This window comes from Bufo gargarizans, chromosome 11 (genome assembly GCF_014858855.1).
Source record: "Bufo gargarizans isolate SCDJY-AF-19 chromosome 11, ASM1485885v1, whole genome shotgun sequence".
Taxonomy (NCBI): Eukaryota; Metazoa; Chordata; class Amphibia; order Anura; family Bufonidae; genus Bufo; species Bufo gargarizans.
The window spans coordinates 36778284-36795020 of NC_058090.1; the positions used below are offsets into that span (position 1 = coordinate 36778284).

The 16737-nt window shown below is 46.6% G+C and overlaps 1 protein-coding gene across 1 annotated transcript in view; it reads left to right on the forward strand.

Moving 5' to 3' along the window:
* TMEM260 (transmembrane protein 260) overlaps positions 1–16737 on the forward strand; it is a 66340-nt gene that overhangs the window by 32991 nt on the left and 16612 nt on the right. The window contains 3 exon segments of the mRNA XM_044272078.1: positions 10822–10999; positions 13287–13400; positions 15589–15768. Of these exon segments, the coding sequence (XP_044128013.1) occupies positions 10822–10999; positions 13287–13400; positions 15589–15768 (472 nt within the window).

Consider the following 16737-nt stretch of genomic DNA (forward strand, 5'->3'; position numbering starts at 1 on the left):
GGACCAGAACTGTGATGCACCAACTACTTGTATGTACAGCTAGTCAGTGGCCTCAGCGGTGACCAGTACATGAACTGCACTTGACCACCGAGCTCTGTCTGGACCGGACCCGGTGGAGACTGGAGCTCATAGAAACATAGAATGTGTCAGCAGATAAGAACCATTTGGCCCATCTAGTCTGCCCAATATACTGAATACTATGGATAGCCCTTGGCCCTATCTTATATGAAGGATGGCCTTATGCCTATCCCATGCATGGGTATTTGCAGCTACTACTTCTGCAGGAAGGCTATTCCATGCATCCACTACTCTCTCAGTAAAGTAATACTTCCTGATATTACTTTTAAACCTTTGCCCCTCTAATTTAAAACTATGTCCTCTTGTAGCAGTTTTTCTTCTTTTAAATATTCTCTCCTCTTTTACCTTGTTGATTCCCTTTATGTATTTAGCAGTTTCTATCATATCCCCTCTGTCTCGTCTTTCTTCCAAGCTATACATGTTAAGGTCCTTTAATCTGTCCTGGTAAGTTTTGTCCTGCAATCCATGTACTAGTTTAGTTGCTCTTCTCTGAACTCTCTCCAAAGTATCACTATCCTTCTGGAGATATGGTCTCCAGTACTGAGCACAATACCCCAAATGAGGTCTCGCTCTGTAGAGCGGCATGAGCACCTCCCTCTTTCTACTGGTAATGCCTCTCCCTATACACCCAAGCATTCTGCTAGCATCTCCTGCTGCTCTATGACCAGGGCTGTGGAGTCGGAGTCGAGGAGTCAGAGTCGGAGTCAATTTTGGGTACCTGGAGTCGGAGTCGGCAAAAAATGAACCGACTCCGACTAAATTTAAATTGGAATAAAAAAATAAAAAAGCAAGTTTAAATGTCCGAATTCATAAACAGTTATAATTAATGACTTCTCTACTGTAAGAATAAAGGTCAATGCATGCAGTGCCTCACGTAACCGCAAAACAAACGCGTTCAGTGATGTGAAGAAGCATGCTTTTCATATGCTTCACTATATGGTACGCAATGCACAATTAGGAGTGGCAATACATATACTTTGCATTGTGTTGTGTTCTGATGTTACAGGGAGCACAATGCCCATGGTTATCCTCGCCTCTCACTGATAAGGGATTAAGTAAATATGTGTTTTGCAGGACTAGAGACACTTGTATAAGTGAAGGGAATGGAGGGTCAATAGTTCAAGACTGAAGCTGTAAACCATGGATGTCAAACTCATGGCCCTCCAGATGTTGCAAAACTACAACTCCTATCATTCCCTGATAGCTGTAGTATGCCCAGGCATGATGGGAGTTGTAGTTTTGCAACAGCTGGAGGGCCACGAGTTTGACATCCCTGCTGTAAACCATTGGAAAAACTGCTGTCATTCAGCTAAGGCTATAAAACGTGTAAACTCAGAATGTTATCTTAAACTTTAAACATGACTATGGGATTCTTCTAGGGAAATCATGTTTTAAAATAAATGTCCCTTCTTGGATCCTCCCACTGCCCTGTCTTCAGCAGAAGATCAGCACACAAAGGAGAAGGCAGCAGCTTCTGCCCAACTACCTCTCTGTGCTAGAAGAGCTTAGAAGAACTTCTTTCTTTCCTTCAAGGAATGTATAAAATACATTTGCATATTAAATACAGAGGAGTCGGAGTCGGGGAGTCGGAGTCGGAAGTACAAAAAACTGAGGAGTCGGAGTCGGAGCATTTATCTACCGACTCCACAGCCCTGTCTATGACATTGTCTGCCTACCTTTAAGTCTTCTGAAATAATGACCCCTAAATCCCTTTCCTCAGATACTGAGGTTAGGACTGTATCACTGATTTTATATTCTGCTCTGGGATTTTTACGCCCCAGGTGCATTATCTTGCACTTATCAACATAAAATTTTAGTTGCCAGATTTTTGACCATTCCTCTAGTTTTCCTAAATCCTTTTCCATTTGGTGTATCCCTCCAGGAACATCAACCCTGTGTAGGAGAGTACCTGGGGTGGTAGTAGACGGGAGGTACGTGCCACCGGGGGTCCTGGCCCCGGTGGAGTAAGAGCCAGAAAAGTGCATTTTGCAGCGGTTATGCTGTTAACACAGCGGATCCGGGCCGGCTCTTATTGGGAGCAGGCAGATATGCGGGCGGGTGCCTGTCTCCCCACGGTCCAGGCCAGGTTTTGCAGGGAAGGGTTAAAACCTGACCAGCAACAAGGGTGTGGTGTGCAATGTGAAGCTTCTGTGTTCTCTGGCTGTGAGAGTGAGAAGTGGAGGTGAGCTGGGCTGTGTGCTGAGGCCTGTGGAGGACTGTGCAGGATCCTGCAGCTGAAACCAGGAGGGATCCGTGTCCTGTGGCTAGAAGCAAGACCCATGGACTTACTTCACCAAGGAGAAAAAGGTGACATTACTCCTGGCTTTAAATAGACTTTGCTTTATGTGACTGAAACAGGCCTCAAGTAGCCTGCAGCAGGGACTTGCTGTGTTTGAACTATTATTTTGCTGTTGTGTGTGACCACCCTCCCTATGAACTGCACCGTCTTTCACAAATATGCACCGTGTGAATAAACAAAGCATCGTGTTTTACACCAAGACCATTCTGTGTTGCCTCTATACTGCACTCGCTACCACTGCCTACCAGAGCAGATCCCCACAATTGGTGGCTTCAGCGGGCAAACGGCAGTGAGGCCGGAAATTGTGTTGTTTGGACTGTATGTCATATATTAAGCCGGCAAGTTTTGTGGCTCCAGATAAGATGGAGGAGGCCATTAGATACTTGGTGCAAAGTAATGAGGAGGCTACTCGGAGACATGAGGAAGCCCTGAGAGACCAGCGGCAGTTGAATAGTCTAGTGGCCCAGCAACTGGCGACTATGCAGGAGTCCATGCGTGTGTTACAACAACAAGCCGTCCCGGGGGGGACCGCAGTCCTACCTGCTGCCCGGGATAAGGTGCGCTCAGCATTAAGAAAGATGGGCCCCGAAGAGGATATCGAGGCGTTCCTGATGGTCTTCGAACGCACTGCGGAACAGGAAAGGTTACCGGCAGAACAGTGGGCCGAAGTAGTGGCGCCATTTTTAGTGGGAGACGCACAAAAGGCCTACTTCGACCTCAGTCAGGATGAAGCCAAAAGCTATAAGAGGCTGCAGGGGGAGGTGTTGGCTCGTCTTGGGGTTAATACCTATGTGCGTGCACATCGAGTCTACCGGTGGGCCTTCTCCGAGTCCCGGCCTGCTCGGTCCCAGGCCTATGACCTGTTACACCTGGTAAGAAAATGGCTGCAGCCTGAGACATTGAGCCCCTCGCAGATGGTGGAACGGGTGGTGGTCGATCGTTTGGTGCGCACACTGCCAAGGGCCATACAGCGCTGGGTTGGTCAGGGAGACCCCGGCAACCTGGATCAGTTAGTAAGCCTTGTCGAGAGGTATGTGGCAACCCAGGACTTGGTGCGGGACTCAACGCAGGCGCAGGAATCCCGTCGGGCTCCCTCTCAGGCTAGGGATCCGGAAAAAGGGACCCAACCACAAAGGGGGGGGGGAGGCTAGTCCTACTCCAGGGAAGAGAGACCGGGGAGGGACCACGGGGATTCAATGTTGGCACTGCCACGGCCTGGGACATAGGGCAGCGAACTGTCCTCAAACACCTAAACCCATGGACTGCGGTTTCGCTCGCCGGTCCTCTTTCTTTGCCTGGCCTGTATGTACTGCGGATGCCAGGCCGACCACCGATATGCCACCTCTGTGCCAAGTCTTGGTCGATGGGCATCCGATTAATGCTTTGCTGGACTCTGGGAGCCTGGTGACCCTAGTGCATGAGTCCTTAGTGTCTGAGACACTCCCAGAGAAGCAAACCCTGTCCATTGTCTGTATCCATGGGGACCGCCGGGAGTACCCCACTGCCAGGGTTACCATGTCCGTGTTGGGCAAAGAGGTGCAGCATGTCGTCGGAGTGGGACGCCAAATCCCTTATGCCGCCATACTGGGAAGGGATTTTCCTTTGTTCTGGACTCTATGGAAGAGCAATATGCCTTCCCTTAGGGACAGACGACAATCGGGCCCAGTGCCCGAGGATCCCGATGCAGGGATACCAGCTGTAGGGGTCACCACATCACCTGTAGAGTCATCCCGATAGGTTTCCCCTAGAGGTGTTGGCAGGCGAATCCGTGGAAACCCCGTCCATCCCGGACCTGGAGGTATCCCGTGACACGTTCGGGACCGCTCAGCTCCAGGATCCGACATTATTACGGGCGAGGGAAGGGGTGACAGTGGTAAATGGGGTGGCTCAGCACCCAGGGGCCGACTCGGTGTTTCCCCATCTGGCTTTTAACCAGGACCTGCTGTATAGGGTGGACAAAGTGCAGCACGAGTTAGTGGAGCAGCTGGTGGTACCCCAGCCATACCGCCGTGTGGTACTGGACTTGGCCCACTCCCACGTGCTGGGAGGACATTTGGGCGTAAAAAAAAAAACAAGAGCGGATTCTGCAAAGGTTCTATTGGCCCGGGGTTTATGAGGAGGTCAAAAGGTTTTGCCAATCCTGTCCAGTGTGTCAGATGACGAGCCCCCAGCCCCACTATCGCAGTCCCCTAGTACCCATGCCCATCATCGAGGTCCCCTTCGAAAGAATAGGGATGGATCTGGTAGGCCCCATAAACAAGTCGGCCAGAGGGCACCAGCATATCTTGGTGGTCTTAGACTATGCCACCAGATATCCTGAAGCGATCCCACTACGTCATACTTCTGCTAAGCTCATAGCTAAAGAACTCATGGGTATGTTCGCAAGGGTGGGGATTCCAAAAGAGATCCTGACCGACCAGGGGACGCCCTTCATGTCTAAGGTGACGAGGGAGCTCCGCAAGCTTTTAGGGGTTAAACGGTTGCACACGTCCGTATACCATCCTCAGACCGACGGACTAGTGGAACGCTTTAACAAAACCCTAAAAACTATGCTTAAAAGAACCGTAGCCAAAGACGGAAAGGATTGGGACCTGTTGCTGCCGTACGTATTGTTCGCAGTGCGAGAAGTGCCCCAGGCATCTACGGGATTCTCGCCCTTCGAGCTATTATACGGTCGACGGCCAAGAGGGTTGCTGGACATCGCTAAAGAGGCATGGGAGCAACAGCCCACCCCCCACAAGAGTATTATAGAGCATATAGAAAAGATGCAGGACCGTATAGAGACAGTCCTACCAATCGTCCGGGAACACATGGAAGCCGCCCAACTGGCACAGAGCCGGGTATACAACCGGAGTGCCCAGGTCCGGACATTTAACCCGGGTGACCGGGTACTGGTGCTAGTCCCCACCATTGACAGTAAGTTTTTGGCACGGTGGCAAGGTCCCTACGAGGTGAAAGAGAAGGTAGGGTCAGTGAATTACAAGATATCCCAGCCAGGCCGGCGGAAGCCAGAACAGGTATATCATGTAAATTTACTGAAATCGTGGAGAGATAGGGAGTGTCTCATTGGGGACAGCCCAAGCACTGTCTTGTCTGCGGGGAAGATCCCAGCTCCACCCGAGGTCCCGGAGAGCACCTCCGCGGTAAAGATAGCGGGTGGTCTGTCGACTAAACAAGCTCAGGAAGCCAAAGAGTTGGTGAGTCGAAATAGGGACGTATTCTCTGAGCTTCCTGGTCGAACTTCGGTAGTCCGACATGACATCGTCACCGAGCCCCACGTCAGGGTACGGTTAAAGCCGTATCGTGTACCGGAGGCCCGGCGACAGGCCATTTCAGAAGAAGTAAGGTCCATGTTGAGGTTAGGGGTGATTGAGGAGTCAAGGAGCAAGTGGGCCAGCCCCATAGTCCTCATCCCAAAACCTGACTGTACTCTGCGCTTCTGCAATGACTTTAGAAAGCTCAACGAAGTGTCGAAATTCGATGCCTACCCCATGCCCCGGGTAGACTAGCTCATAGAACGGCTAGGGAAAGCTTGCTATTTCTCGGTCCTCGACCTCACAAAAGGATATTGGCAGGTGCCTCTCACGGAGGCGGCAAAGGAGAAGACTGCCTTTGTCACCCCCGAGGGGTTATTTCAGTACCAAGTTTTGCCCTTTGGCCTACATGGCGCTCCAGCCACCTTCCAGCGATTGATGGACGTCATCCTACGGCCCCATCGTCCATATGCTTCGGCATATCTGGACGACATCATCGTGTTTAGCCAGGACTGGGAGAGTCACCTGCCCAAGGTACAGGCCGTAGTCGATTCACTTAGAAAAGCTGGACTGACGGCCAACCCAAAAAAGTGTTCGCTCGGGTTCGAGGAGGTCCGGTACCTGGGATACGTGATTGGGCGGGGAGTTGTCAAACCCCAGGTAGACAAGGTTGAGGCGATCAAGAGCTGGCCCAGACCTCTTACCACCAAGCAAGTACGTTCGTTCCTAGGGATGATAGGATATTACATGCGCTTTATCCCCAACTTTGCCACAGTAGCGGCCCCATTGACAAGACTTTTAAAGGGGAGGAAGACGGTGATGGTCCGCTGGGATGAGCAGGCGGAGGAGGCATTCTCCCGTTTGAAGTCGGCTCTGTGTGGGTCCCCGGTTTTGGTGACACCCGACTTCACACGGGAATTTGTCGTTCAGACGGACGGCTCTGGAGTGGGCCTAGGGGCAGTACTCTCTCAGGAAATCAGTGGGGAGGAACACCCTGTTGTCTTCCTGAGTCGCAAACTCACCCCAGCGGAAACCAGGTACAGCGTGGTAGAGAGAGAATGCCTGGCCATTAAGTGGGCCCTCGAGTCCCTTAGGTACTATCTGTTAGGGAGAAGGTTCCGTCTGGTGACCGACCATTCCCCTCTCCAGTGGATGAGCCGGGCCAAGGAGGGGAGTGCCCGGGTCACCAGATGGTTCTTGTCCCTCCAGAATTTTAAGTTCAGTGTCGAACACAGTGCAGGCCGCTTACAGGGGAATGCCGATGCCCTGTCCCGGGTACACTGTTGTACATGTGTCCAACCCCTTAAGGATTGAACAGGGTGTGCAACCCTTCAGGGTTGAACAAAGGGGGGGGGGATATGTAGGAGAGTACCTGGGGTGGTAGTAGACGGGAGGTACGTGCCACCGGGGGTCCTGGCCCCGGTGGAGTAAGAGCCAGAAAAGTGCATTTTGCAGCGGTTATGCTGTTAACACAGCGGATCCGGGCCGGCTCTTATTGGGAGCAGGCAGATATGCGGGCGGGTGCCTGTCTCCCCACGGTCCAGGCCAGGTTTTGCAGGGAAGGGTTAAAACCTGACCAGCAACAAGGGTGTGGTGTGCAATGTGAAGCTTCTGTGTTCTCTGGCTGTGAGAGTGAGAAGTGGAGGTGAGCTGGGCTGTGTGCTGAGGCCTGTGGAGGACTGTGCAGGATCCTGCAGCTGAAACCAGGAGGGATCTGTGTCCTGTGGCTAGAAGCAAGACCCATGGACTTACTTCACCAAGGAGAAAAAGGTGACATTACTCCTGGCTTTAAATAGACTTTGCTTTATGTGACTGAAACAGGCCTCAAGTAGCCTGCAGCAGGGACTTGCTGTGTTTGAACTATTATTTTGCTGTTGTGTGTGACCACCCTCCCTATGAACTGCACCGTCTTTCACAAATATGCACCGTGTGAATAAACAAAGCATCGTGTTTTACACCAAGACCATTCTGTGTTGCCTCTATACTGCACTCGCTACCACTGCCTACCAGAGCGGATCCCCACACCTGTTACAAATCTTTGTGTCATCAGCAAAAAGACACACCTTACCATCGAGGCCTTCTGCAATTTCGCTGATAAAGATATTAAACAATATGGGTCCCAGAACAGATCCCTGAGGTACCCCACTGGTAACAAGACCATGTTCTGAATATACTCCATTGACTACAACCCTCTGTTGTCTGTCCCTCAGCCACTGCCTAATCCATTCAACAATATGGGAGTCCAAGCCCAAAGACTGCAATTTATTGATAAGCCTTCTATGTGGGACAGTATCAAAAGCCTTACTAAAGTCTAGATAAGCGATGTCTACTGCACCTCCTCCATCTATCATTTTAGTCACCCAATCAAAAAATCAATAAGATTAGTTTGACATGATCTCCCTGAAGTAAACCCATGCTGTTTTTCATCTTTCAATCCATGGTATTTTAGATGTTCCACAATCCTCTCCTTAAGTATGGTTTCCATTAATTTTCCCACTATTGATGTCAGGCTTACTGGGCTATAGTTGCCCGATTCCTCCCTACTACCTTTCTTGTGAATGGGCACAACATTTGCTAATTTCCAATCTTCTGGGACGACTCCTGTTACCAGTGATTGGTTAAATAAATCTGGTAATGGTTTTGCTAGTTCACCGATGAGCTCTTTTATTAGCTTTGGGTGTATCCCATCACAGGAATGCACTGAGCAGGTAAGTTTTACACTATGCCTGGCCATTGGTCCCTGATCTCAGAGAACCCCTTTAACATGGCTGATATTTATCTTGTCTGATTTTCAATATTATTAGTGGACTTTGGGGATCAACCTGGGCATGCATGTGCCGTTGAGCAATATTGCCGTACTGATGCCAGACTAGTTTAAAGCTATATCATTTGCTCTTCATAGACACAATTCTTGTAATACATAATCCATCTTTTATAAGGGTGGGAGAATCTGACATTCGGGGGTAAGTTTGATTTTGTTTACAGATTTAGGGTTTCGTGGAGTGAAAATGAACTTTTTGTCCTACAGGCTTGGCAGGCTGGAATACTGTAAAGCCAAGCGCATTTCAGTACTTGCTGACCCTTAGGGGAAACATTTTAGACAGTTTGTGGTTGTGGTAAAAGATGTGAACGCCAAGAATATGGAATGGGACCCAAAATTAGTCAGCGGTACATTGCATATTTATCATCCAGTGCTCAGAAGTGCATTACGGCCGAAATTGTGTTTGTCCTCAGCTTCATCGTGTCTAGATGTGCTGGATATATAGGCGAAAGTATCATGGACAACAAAAATAAATTCAGATTTATGGGAGAATAGATATGTATGTTTGCCTCGATTGCTTTATTCATGTGGCACACAAGCATGTAGGATAGTGGAGGATACCTGGGGTGCTGGTGCACGGAGTAGATACATATACAGTTGATGAGACCTTTGTCACAAGGCAAAAGACCCAAGGCTGGTGCCAGGTGCACGGAGACTAAAATTGCACCAGATTTATCACACTGGCTGATGCTGATTTACTATCATTTACTCCAGAAACTGAAGATGTTTCAAATTTACCGAGACACCTGCGTTCTTACTAATTTTGGCTAATTTTATGCCAATGGTTCTTACTACGCTCCCCGGCACCCACGTCGCTCCTGATGCCTGCACGGCTGTCGCTGCATCTCGAGCCTTCCTAGCGTTACGTGTGACGCTAGGGAGGTTCATTCCCGTCGTGGCTTGCTATTGACTGCCCTCACCGATCGCTGGATGTTTGGATCAGCGAGACAGGGAGATGCAGCGGCCGCCCTGCGGGCATCAGGAGCGACGTGGGTGCCGGGAGCAGGGTAAGCACAACCTGTATGAGGGGCACGGGCATTAGAGGGGGTATTATAGGGGCTGGATAGCCCCTTTAAATCCCTCCTGTTAGTTCAGCCTGTCAATGAGGCATCATTTAATCACATGGTACATATTACATTGGTGTTTGACTATTAAGAAGCGCTTGAAGCCAGGTCCAAGTTACAGTTGCCTGCAACTTGACCATGTCAGGACATCCCGTGTCAACAGCAGAGTTGCTCTTGAGAAACCTTCTGAAGATAGGGCAGCCGTCATCTTGCTTTCTGCCCCATAGGTTAGCAGTGATGGTTAACCTCCAACACTGCAGCTGCGGTGAAACTACAACTCCCAGCATGCTCAATTCATTTCTATGGCGTTCTGAGAACAGCCAACCAAGTGTACATCTTGAGAGTCTTAGTTTTACCACAACTGGAGTGCCTGAGGTTAGCCATCACAGGGTTATAGCAAGTCAACATGTAATCATGGCTCTACAAGGCGCCACAGGTTAGGGAAAGGACATCCAACTGGGATCCCACTAGGTAAATCAAGAAAGTAGAAGAGTAACAAGTTGGTGTATAAAGGCCACAGAGCATAAATTTTTTATTTATTTATTTTTTCCTCACGTCTTAAATCTCAAATGGACAGTTTGTTCTGAGACATGAAGTTGCTTGAGATGCATGACCTTCCATTGTGTACAGGAGCTGTTAGGTTAGGACTAGTAAGTGGTATCCGGAGAGTAAAGAGCCTTTCTGAACTCCAGAGTAAGTGTATTTCACTCCGTAGGTTTTCCCTTCTACATAAATAGGTTTCTTTTATAGTCACTTGATCATAAAAGAACTTCCAAACAAGCGAACAACCTGGCAGTGGTAGTTCTACAAGGATTCGAGACCCACGGGCAGCCTTACCCCTATTGTGCAATATCCTATCTAGAAACCTGGGACCGATGTTGGACAAAGGCAGTCATTCACTGATCTCCCTTTCTTCCGTGTGACATTGAATCTGTCTGTTCCCCGTACACTAGGATCCATTGTTCTCCTCCTATTTATGTTAACATTACAGGCTTGCTGCTCGCTGCGGCCGCTGTTTTCATTCAGTCTGGCAATGGTCTTGAAAGCTTAGAACTTCCCATTCTACCTTAAGGGGCATGCCATGTGTGCTAGGACATGAAACAGTTGCTCTCACTTACCCTTATTGTGTGTTTTTTTCTTCCCCCCCCCCCTAATTAATATTGTCATGAATTGGTTTGTGGAAATGTTACGTAGCGAAGCGATCGCTCTGGGTAGCAAGAGCTGATCGTAGCTATAATATAAAATGCATAACAAACAGTTCTATTTTGTGGCAAAAGAAGATTTTCCCGTTATCTGTGTTTGCAGGCTTTCTGGCTCCTATGCGGCAGGAATCCTTGCTGCAGGGTTATATTCATTTTCACGTCTAACATGGCAGTGGTCCATTGCAGCCGAGGTTTTCAGCCTGAACAATCTGTTTGTGGTGATGCTCATGGGTCTTACGGTGGAGTTTCACAAGGCGAAAACTGTCAGCAAGAGATCAAAGGTAATGTTGTCTTGTTGGATGCATTCAGCAGTGCCAAGTGAAATATAACAATTCTGTCTCCATAACGAGAAGTATTTATTCATTTGTTTGTGTGATGTTCTATGTTCAGTAATTCAGCTTCCATGAAGAGCATTTCCCCTTGAAATTAAACAGGAGGGTGTTTCCAGGATCTCCCATTCAGGGGTCTAGGATAGCTTTGTGACACCTACCATACTTGGTGGTGATATTGGTTCACATCTAACGTCACCATGAACATATACTGTACAACTAAGCTTGATGAAATGGTCAACTTGTCCCAAAGCCATTTCTGGGAGCTTCCCTCACTTGGCATGATCCCTTCCATTAGCCATGGTGGAGAGCTGCTGCCAGGAGACATCATTTCAATGGGTGCCATACTACGAGGATGATTTGTGGCTGCTTCCAGCTTTTACTATTGGAGGTTTCACCTACTAGAGCTACAACAACCCCTATATACACCTACTTTTAGGATCATTTACTCAGTCCAGTCTAGAGACACATATCTGTGGACAGGTTTATTTTGATCTTTTGGACATCATCAGCAGAGAACTAGTTAGCTGTCTGACGTCCTGTTTTACCTAAAGACAAGTATCTGTGGAACGGTTTGAGGTTCGTTGTGGTCTTTTGGACCTTATCAGCAGATATCTGGTTGAATGTATGATATCCTGTTTTACCTAGATACACATGTCTGTGGGCAGGTCTGTTTTATTATTTTGGACTTCATTAGCAGATATGCTGTATAAAATGCTGTTTTACCTAGAAACAAGTATCTGTGGACAGGTCTGTTTTGTTCTTTTGGACTTCATTAGCAGAGATCTGGTTAGCTGGATGGCATGCTCTTTTACCTATAGACAACCTGTGTTTGTCATTTGGGCCTCATCAGCAGAGATATTAGATGTATAACATGCTATTTTATCTAGAAACAAGGATCTGTGGACTGGTCTGTTTTGGTCATTTGAACCTCATCAGCAGAGATATGTTAGCTGCATAATATGCTGTTTTAACGGCCTCTTTTCAAGATGAGCTATTGTACATTTCTCATGGTGAAATGTCGAAAGCCACCTTTCTTGAGCATTGGTAATCCACTACTGTTAATTTTAAGGGGAATTGTTCTTCAAATAAACTTAAATTGTAATATTAAATCAAGTCATGTAAAATGTGTTATCCACAAATACATATGTAAATGTTTCTGCTACTTTAGCCTAACACAGTTCGCTTATAAACGAGTTGTATTCTTCAAAGTGACTGTCCAATTAAAAGAAAAAAAATATTCAGATTAGCTGGGGAACAAAAAGAACACTTACATGGTGACCTTCTTTTCCACTTCTCCAGGCTCCTCTTCTGCTATCCATGATGGCAACACTGCTTCTCAGACTGCCCGATGCATACTCTGAGTTTGGTAGTCCAAGATGCTTCCTGCTGTCCTTGGATTGGCCAGCGCTGCTCAGCTGAACAGTGCTGACCAATCCAAGAGCAGTGCTGGACAAGCAGGAAGTGTCTTGGACTACTGATGCACAGTTTGCATCTAGTAGTCTGAGAGGCATTGTGGCTATCTTGGATGGCAGAAGAGAAACCTCGAAATTGGTGGATCTGCAGATGAAAAGGATGGAACCAGGTAAATGTTCTGTTCGTTCCCCAGTTCATGTGAATTTTTCTTCCTGAACTGGAGGGTCACTTTAATGTCTATGGGAGTTGGCAGACAGGTCCATAGAAGGGTCATGAAAGAAAAAAAATTATAGACCGCACCACCAGTGTAGTGCATACTGTCTTAGAATGATTCCTAGCTAGAAATCTTGTGCTTGGTGAACAACACTATTAGGAGGTAGGAAAGTGGCTTCTCATCTTTACTCCATGCTGAATGGGATTGGGCTTTGGTTTTGCGGTGGAGATGGATCACTTGGCAAGAGAAGACTGGTGAATATACCAAGACACCGGCTAAGTAGCCTTTGGTATGACGGGAAACAATGAAGTACAAGACAATAAATTTTCAAGTTTTCTATTGAAAGCAGACGCTTTGAGATCAGATGAATATTGTTCACACTCCATTAGTCCATGTCATATAAGAAGCTGCTTTCCTGGTGCCATGGGATTGTCACCACTTTTTGTCTGCAAAATGATCCAATCAAGCATGTAGGAAGGATCATCAGTCTCATTCCTAAACACTGTCTGACATAGTCCTATTTCGCTTATAAAACTTGTTGACCTTTTGAAAAAATGCTTATTGATAACTTCTGTGTCATAAATGATTGTTTCCATTTTTTATTCTTAGATTTCTCTCTATGGTGCGTTTTGCTGTGGGCTCAGCTTGTGTAACCAGCACACTGTTGTACTGTATATCGTATGCATTGTGATATGGGTTCTAGGACATCAGTTCCTTCATAAGGTATGTATGCATATTTCTACACGGACACACACATCTCCGTGGAGTCTTAGGGAAGGTGGGGAACTAGTTGCAATCGTTATGGGCAGTGAGTGTGGACCCACTGTTCCAACCAACCAGTATGACTTTGAGATAGTCCTGTGGGCATTATCCTGGTGATCCCCTGGTCTTCACCCTTTAACCCCTATACAGGGATTTGGCCTTTGTTGCAGGGGAGTCACCAGGCCCCTACCTCTTTGAATAGTCCTAGTGAGGTTGGCTGCTGACCCACTGGGATCAGAGACACAATTGCCAAGCATCGAGGGCTCAGGCAGTAAATGTAGTCAGGAAACAGGCAGAGGTCAGGGCAGGCAGAGAATATGCAAATCCTTAAAACAGCCCAGAGGTCAAGGCAGGTTGCTGAGGGTCAGTACAGTGAACAGGCATGGATCAGGTCAGGCAGCAGAGAGTCAGGATCCAGGAGTCTGGTAGAAATCAGTACACAGACAGACCAAACCAACCCAGCATATATAGAAGGGCTGATGAGCACATTGGTAAAAAAAAACAGCTGAACACAGAGCAAAAAGGAAAATTAACCCCTGCAGTGCTGCAGGAATGGGTTAAATGAATAGACCGTAATACACACACATAGACAGAGAGACCTAGCAGCTAGGCTGCAGCATGCAACACAGGAGTCTGGCGCCAGGCCTCAGGCAGAAGCTTGGCAGGTATCATCACTCACTTGCAGGGTCACATTGCATTAATTTCAATATGGGACATATATAAATTATACTGCATCCTTTACTGCCTCCCTGGTGATATCAGCTGAAGGAGCCAATTCTGGCTGACCTTACAACTAGGGATGAGCGAATCGACTACGGATTAAACATCCGAAGTCGATTCACATAAAACTTCATTCTAATACTGTATGGAGCAGGAGCCCCGTACAGTATTGCGCGAAGTCTCGTGAGACTTCGCAAAGCAATAACTTCGGCTTATCGGAGCCAATACATTCTAATACTGTACAGAGATCCTGCTCCGTACAGTAATAGAACTAAGTTTTATGTGAATTGACTTCAGATGTTTCTTCCGAAGTCGATTTGCTCATCCCTACTTACAACCTTTCTGCGTGCAATAAAAAAAGCTGTGTCCCAAAATTAATGAGTAAAGAATTTTTTATTTAATTATGCAAAACTACCAAGAACATGCAAGAGCAACCCATTAGTGCTTTCGGTTCTTTAACTCCCATTCAGATCAGTGGAGAATGATTACACATATGTGGCCACCTTTCCATTGATGGTTGCTATCGGCTGGACTTTTAAGCCCTACAAATAATTTTTTAGACAACCTCTTGAACGCTCTTGCGTTCTCTGCAAGTATATTGACTTTACGGATTTGTTTGACCACTTTTTCAAGCCTCATCTTCTTATGCCGTTTGCCCTATTATTACCTCAACACTTAGTCATGTATGTTTTTTTTTTCTGTCTCTGAACTTGAACCTACATAGTTATATAGTTAATAAGGTTGAAAAAAGACCAGGTTCGACCAAGGGATAGGTGGAGATGTACATTTTAGAAAAGGGGAGTGAAGCTGAACTTTTATTAATTCTTTTTATGTTACAAGGAACATCGGTCATGAGCTCTCCTATAGACTTTCGAAGGCAGTATAATTTGGTTGTTAAATTCACTAGTCACATACCATTTCTTATATGGAAACCAAGTTCTTCTCGAAACCACGTCTTGGAAATGATAGTCCGAGGCACCATTTACAGTAGGGACCTGTTCCTACGGTAGCTCTTCATAAGCCTGTTGATGGACATCCTTTCTTAACGCTGTCTTAATTTTGCTGAAGAGCACAGGATGTTCTGTAAAATGCACTTATCAGCCTTCCACTTCGAATTCTGGAGTGGGTTATCTCAGCCTTGCAGTTCCTACCTATGGATATCAGGAAAATGATTTCAGCACAGGCAATGCAGGTTATGATACTCGGGAGTGCGGGCTAATAATATTGGCTTCACTTACATTCTCACTCTGCCATGCAAAAGAGATCAGTTCGAAGCAATTTCTAAATAATCCCTAAAGTCAGGCGATTTGACAGCATTCCCAGAGACTTGTTACAAATTGGGAAATCGTCTATGTGTAAAATATTATTTGATGTTTTCCAGCCTCTTGTAGAAGTTGGTCAGCAGTAACCCTCAATGTTCTCTGTGCAGGAATTGTCCTTTAGTTATTTGGTGAAGTTAGGGCTCTGCTTCGCCACGGGGCTCTTACCTTATTCTTACCTAATTGTTTCTTCGTACTTCAATCAAGCACGATGGACCTGGGGAGACCAGACGACCGTTCAAGGGCTTCTGACTCATTTACTTCGAGAGGAGTACGGGACATTCAGTCTGGTAAAACCTCTCCTTCTTGTTTCCTCTCCTTTGAAGTTCTGTAGAACTTTAAACGCAATATTATCAGAAATTCCTTTCGTTCTCTTTTTTTTTTTTCAAGTGGATAATCTGTTATTTAGCTGAAAACAGTGATTTGGAATTAAATCCCTACCTCTGATTAATGTTGTTTAAAGGACGGTTCCAGAAGTGCCTCTCTTTATTTAATTTTTTTTATATTTTTTTTTATTGCTTTAATAGCTAACTGCAAAAAAGTAATCAGGATAGCCTAGCATAACTCTATTGGACGGGATTCCAGCAGAATTGCAGAACCAACGAGATCCTTGAGTCTCTACCATACTTGTCCCTCATTGGTTGCATTGCATAAACAGAATAAAATAAGTCCTTTAAGTGTTCACTTCCTGTAAATTATTAAAGGGGTTGTCCAAGGTAATTAAAAATCTCGGACAAGCCCTCCCAATTTTTTTTTTAAATAAAACATTTTGTACTCGCCCCTTTCTCCAGCGTTGTTCTCTGTGGTGATGGTCCAGTCCTCCTGCTTTTGCTTGTTTACAATCTGCAGCGGGCACATACCGCACACCTTCACGTCACAGCGGGAGTTATTTGCAGGTGTACAGCGCGTGACCGTTGCGGCCAATCACTGTTCTCAGCATTAGGCCTTATTCACACGTCAATGTTTTGGTCAGTGATTGATGAGCCAGAACCAGGGGTGGAAGCTACACTGAGATAAGGTACAAGGATTTGTTCTGTGTTTTGGCTCACAATCACTGGTGGAAATCACTGACCAAACACTGACTTTGTGAATAAGGCCTTATACTGCCAAGGACGGCGATTGGCTGTCCCACAAATCCCTTAGAAAATCTTTATGGGATTTGTGATGGTCGTCTGTTTATCCTTTCATTTGACCATTTATTAACGTTTGCTTTGTACCAGGTTCTTGATTAGATTATAAACCTAACACGCTTTTTTGTA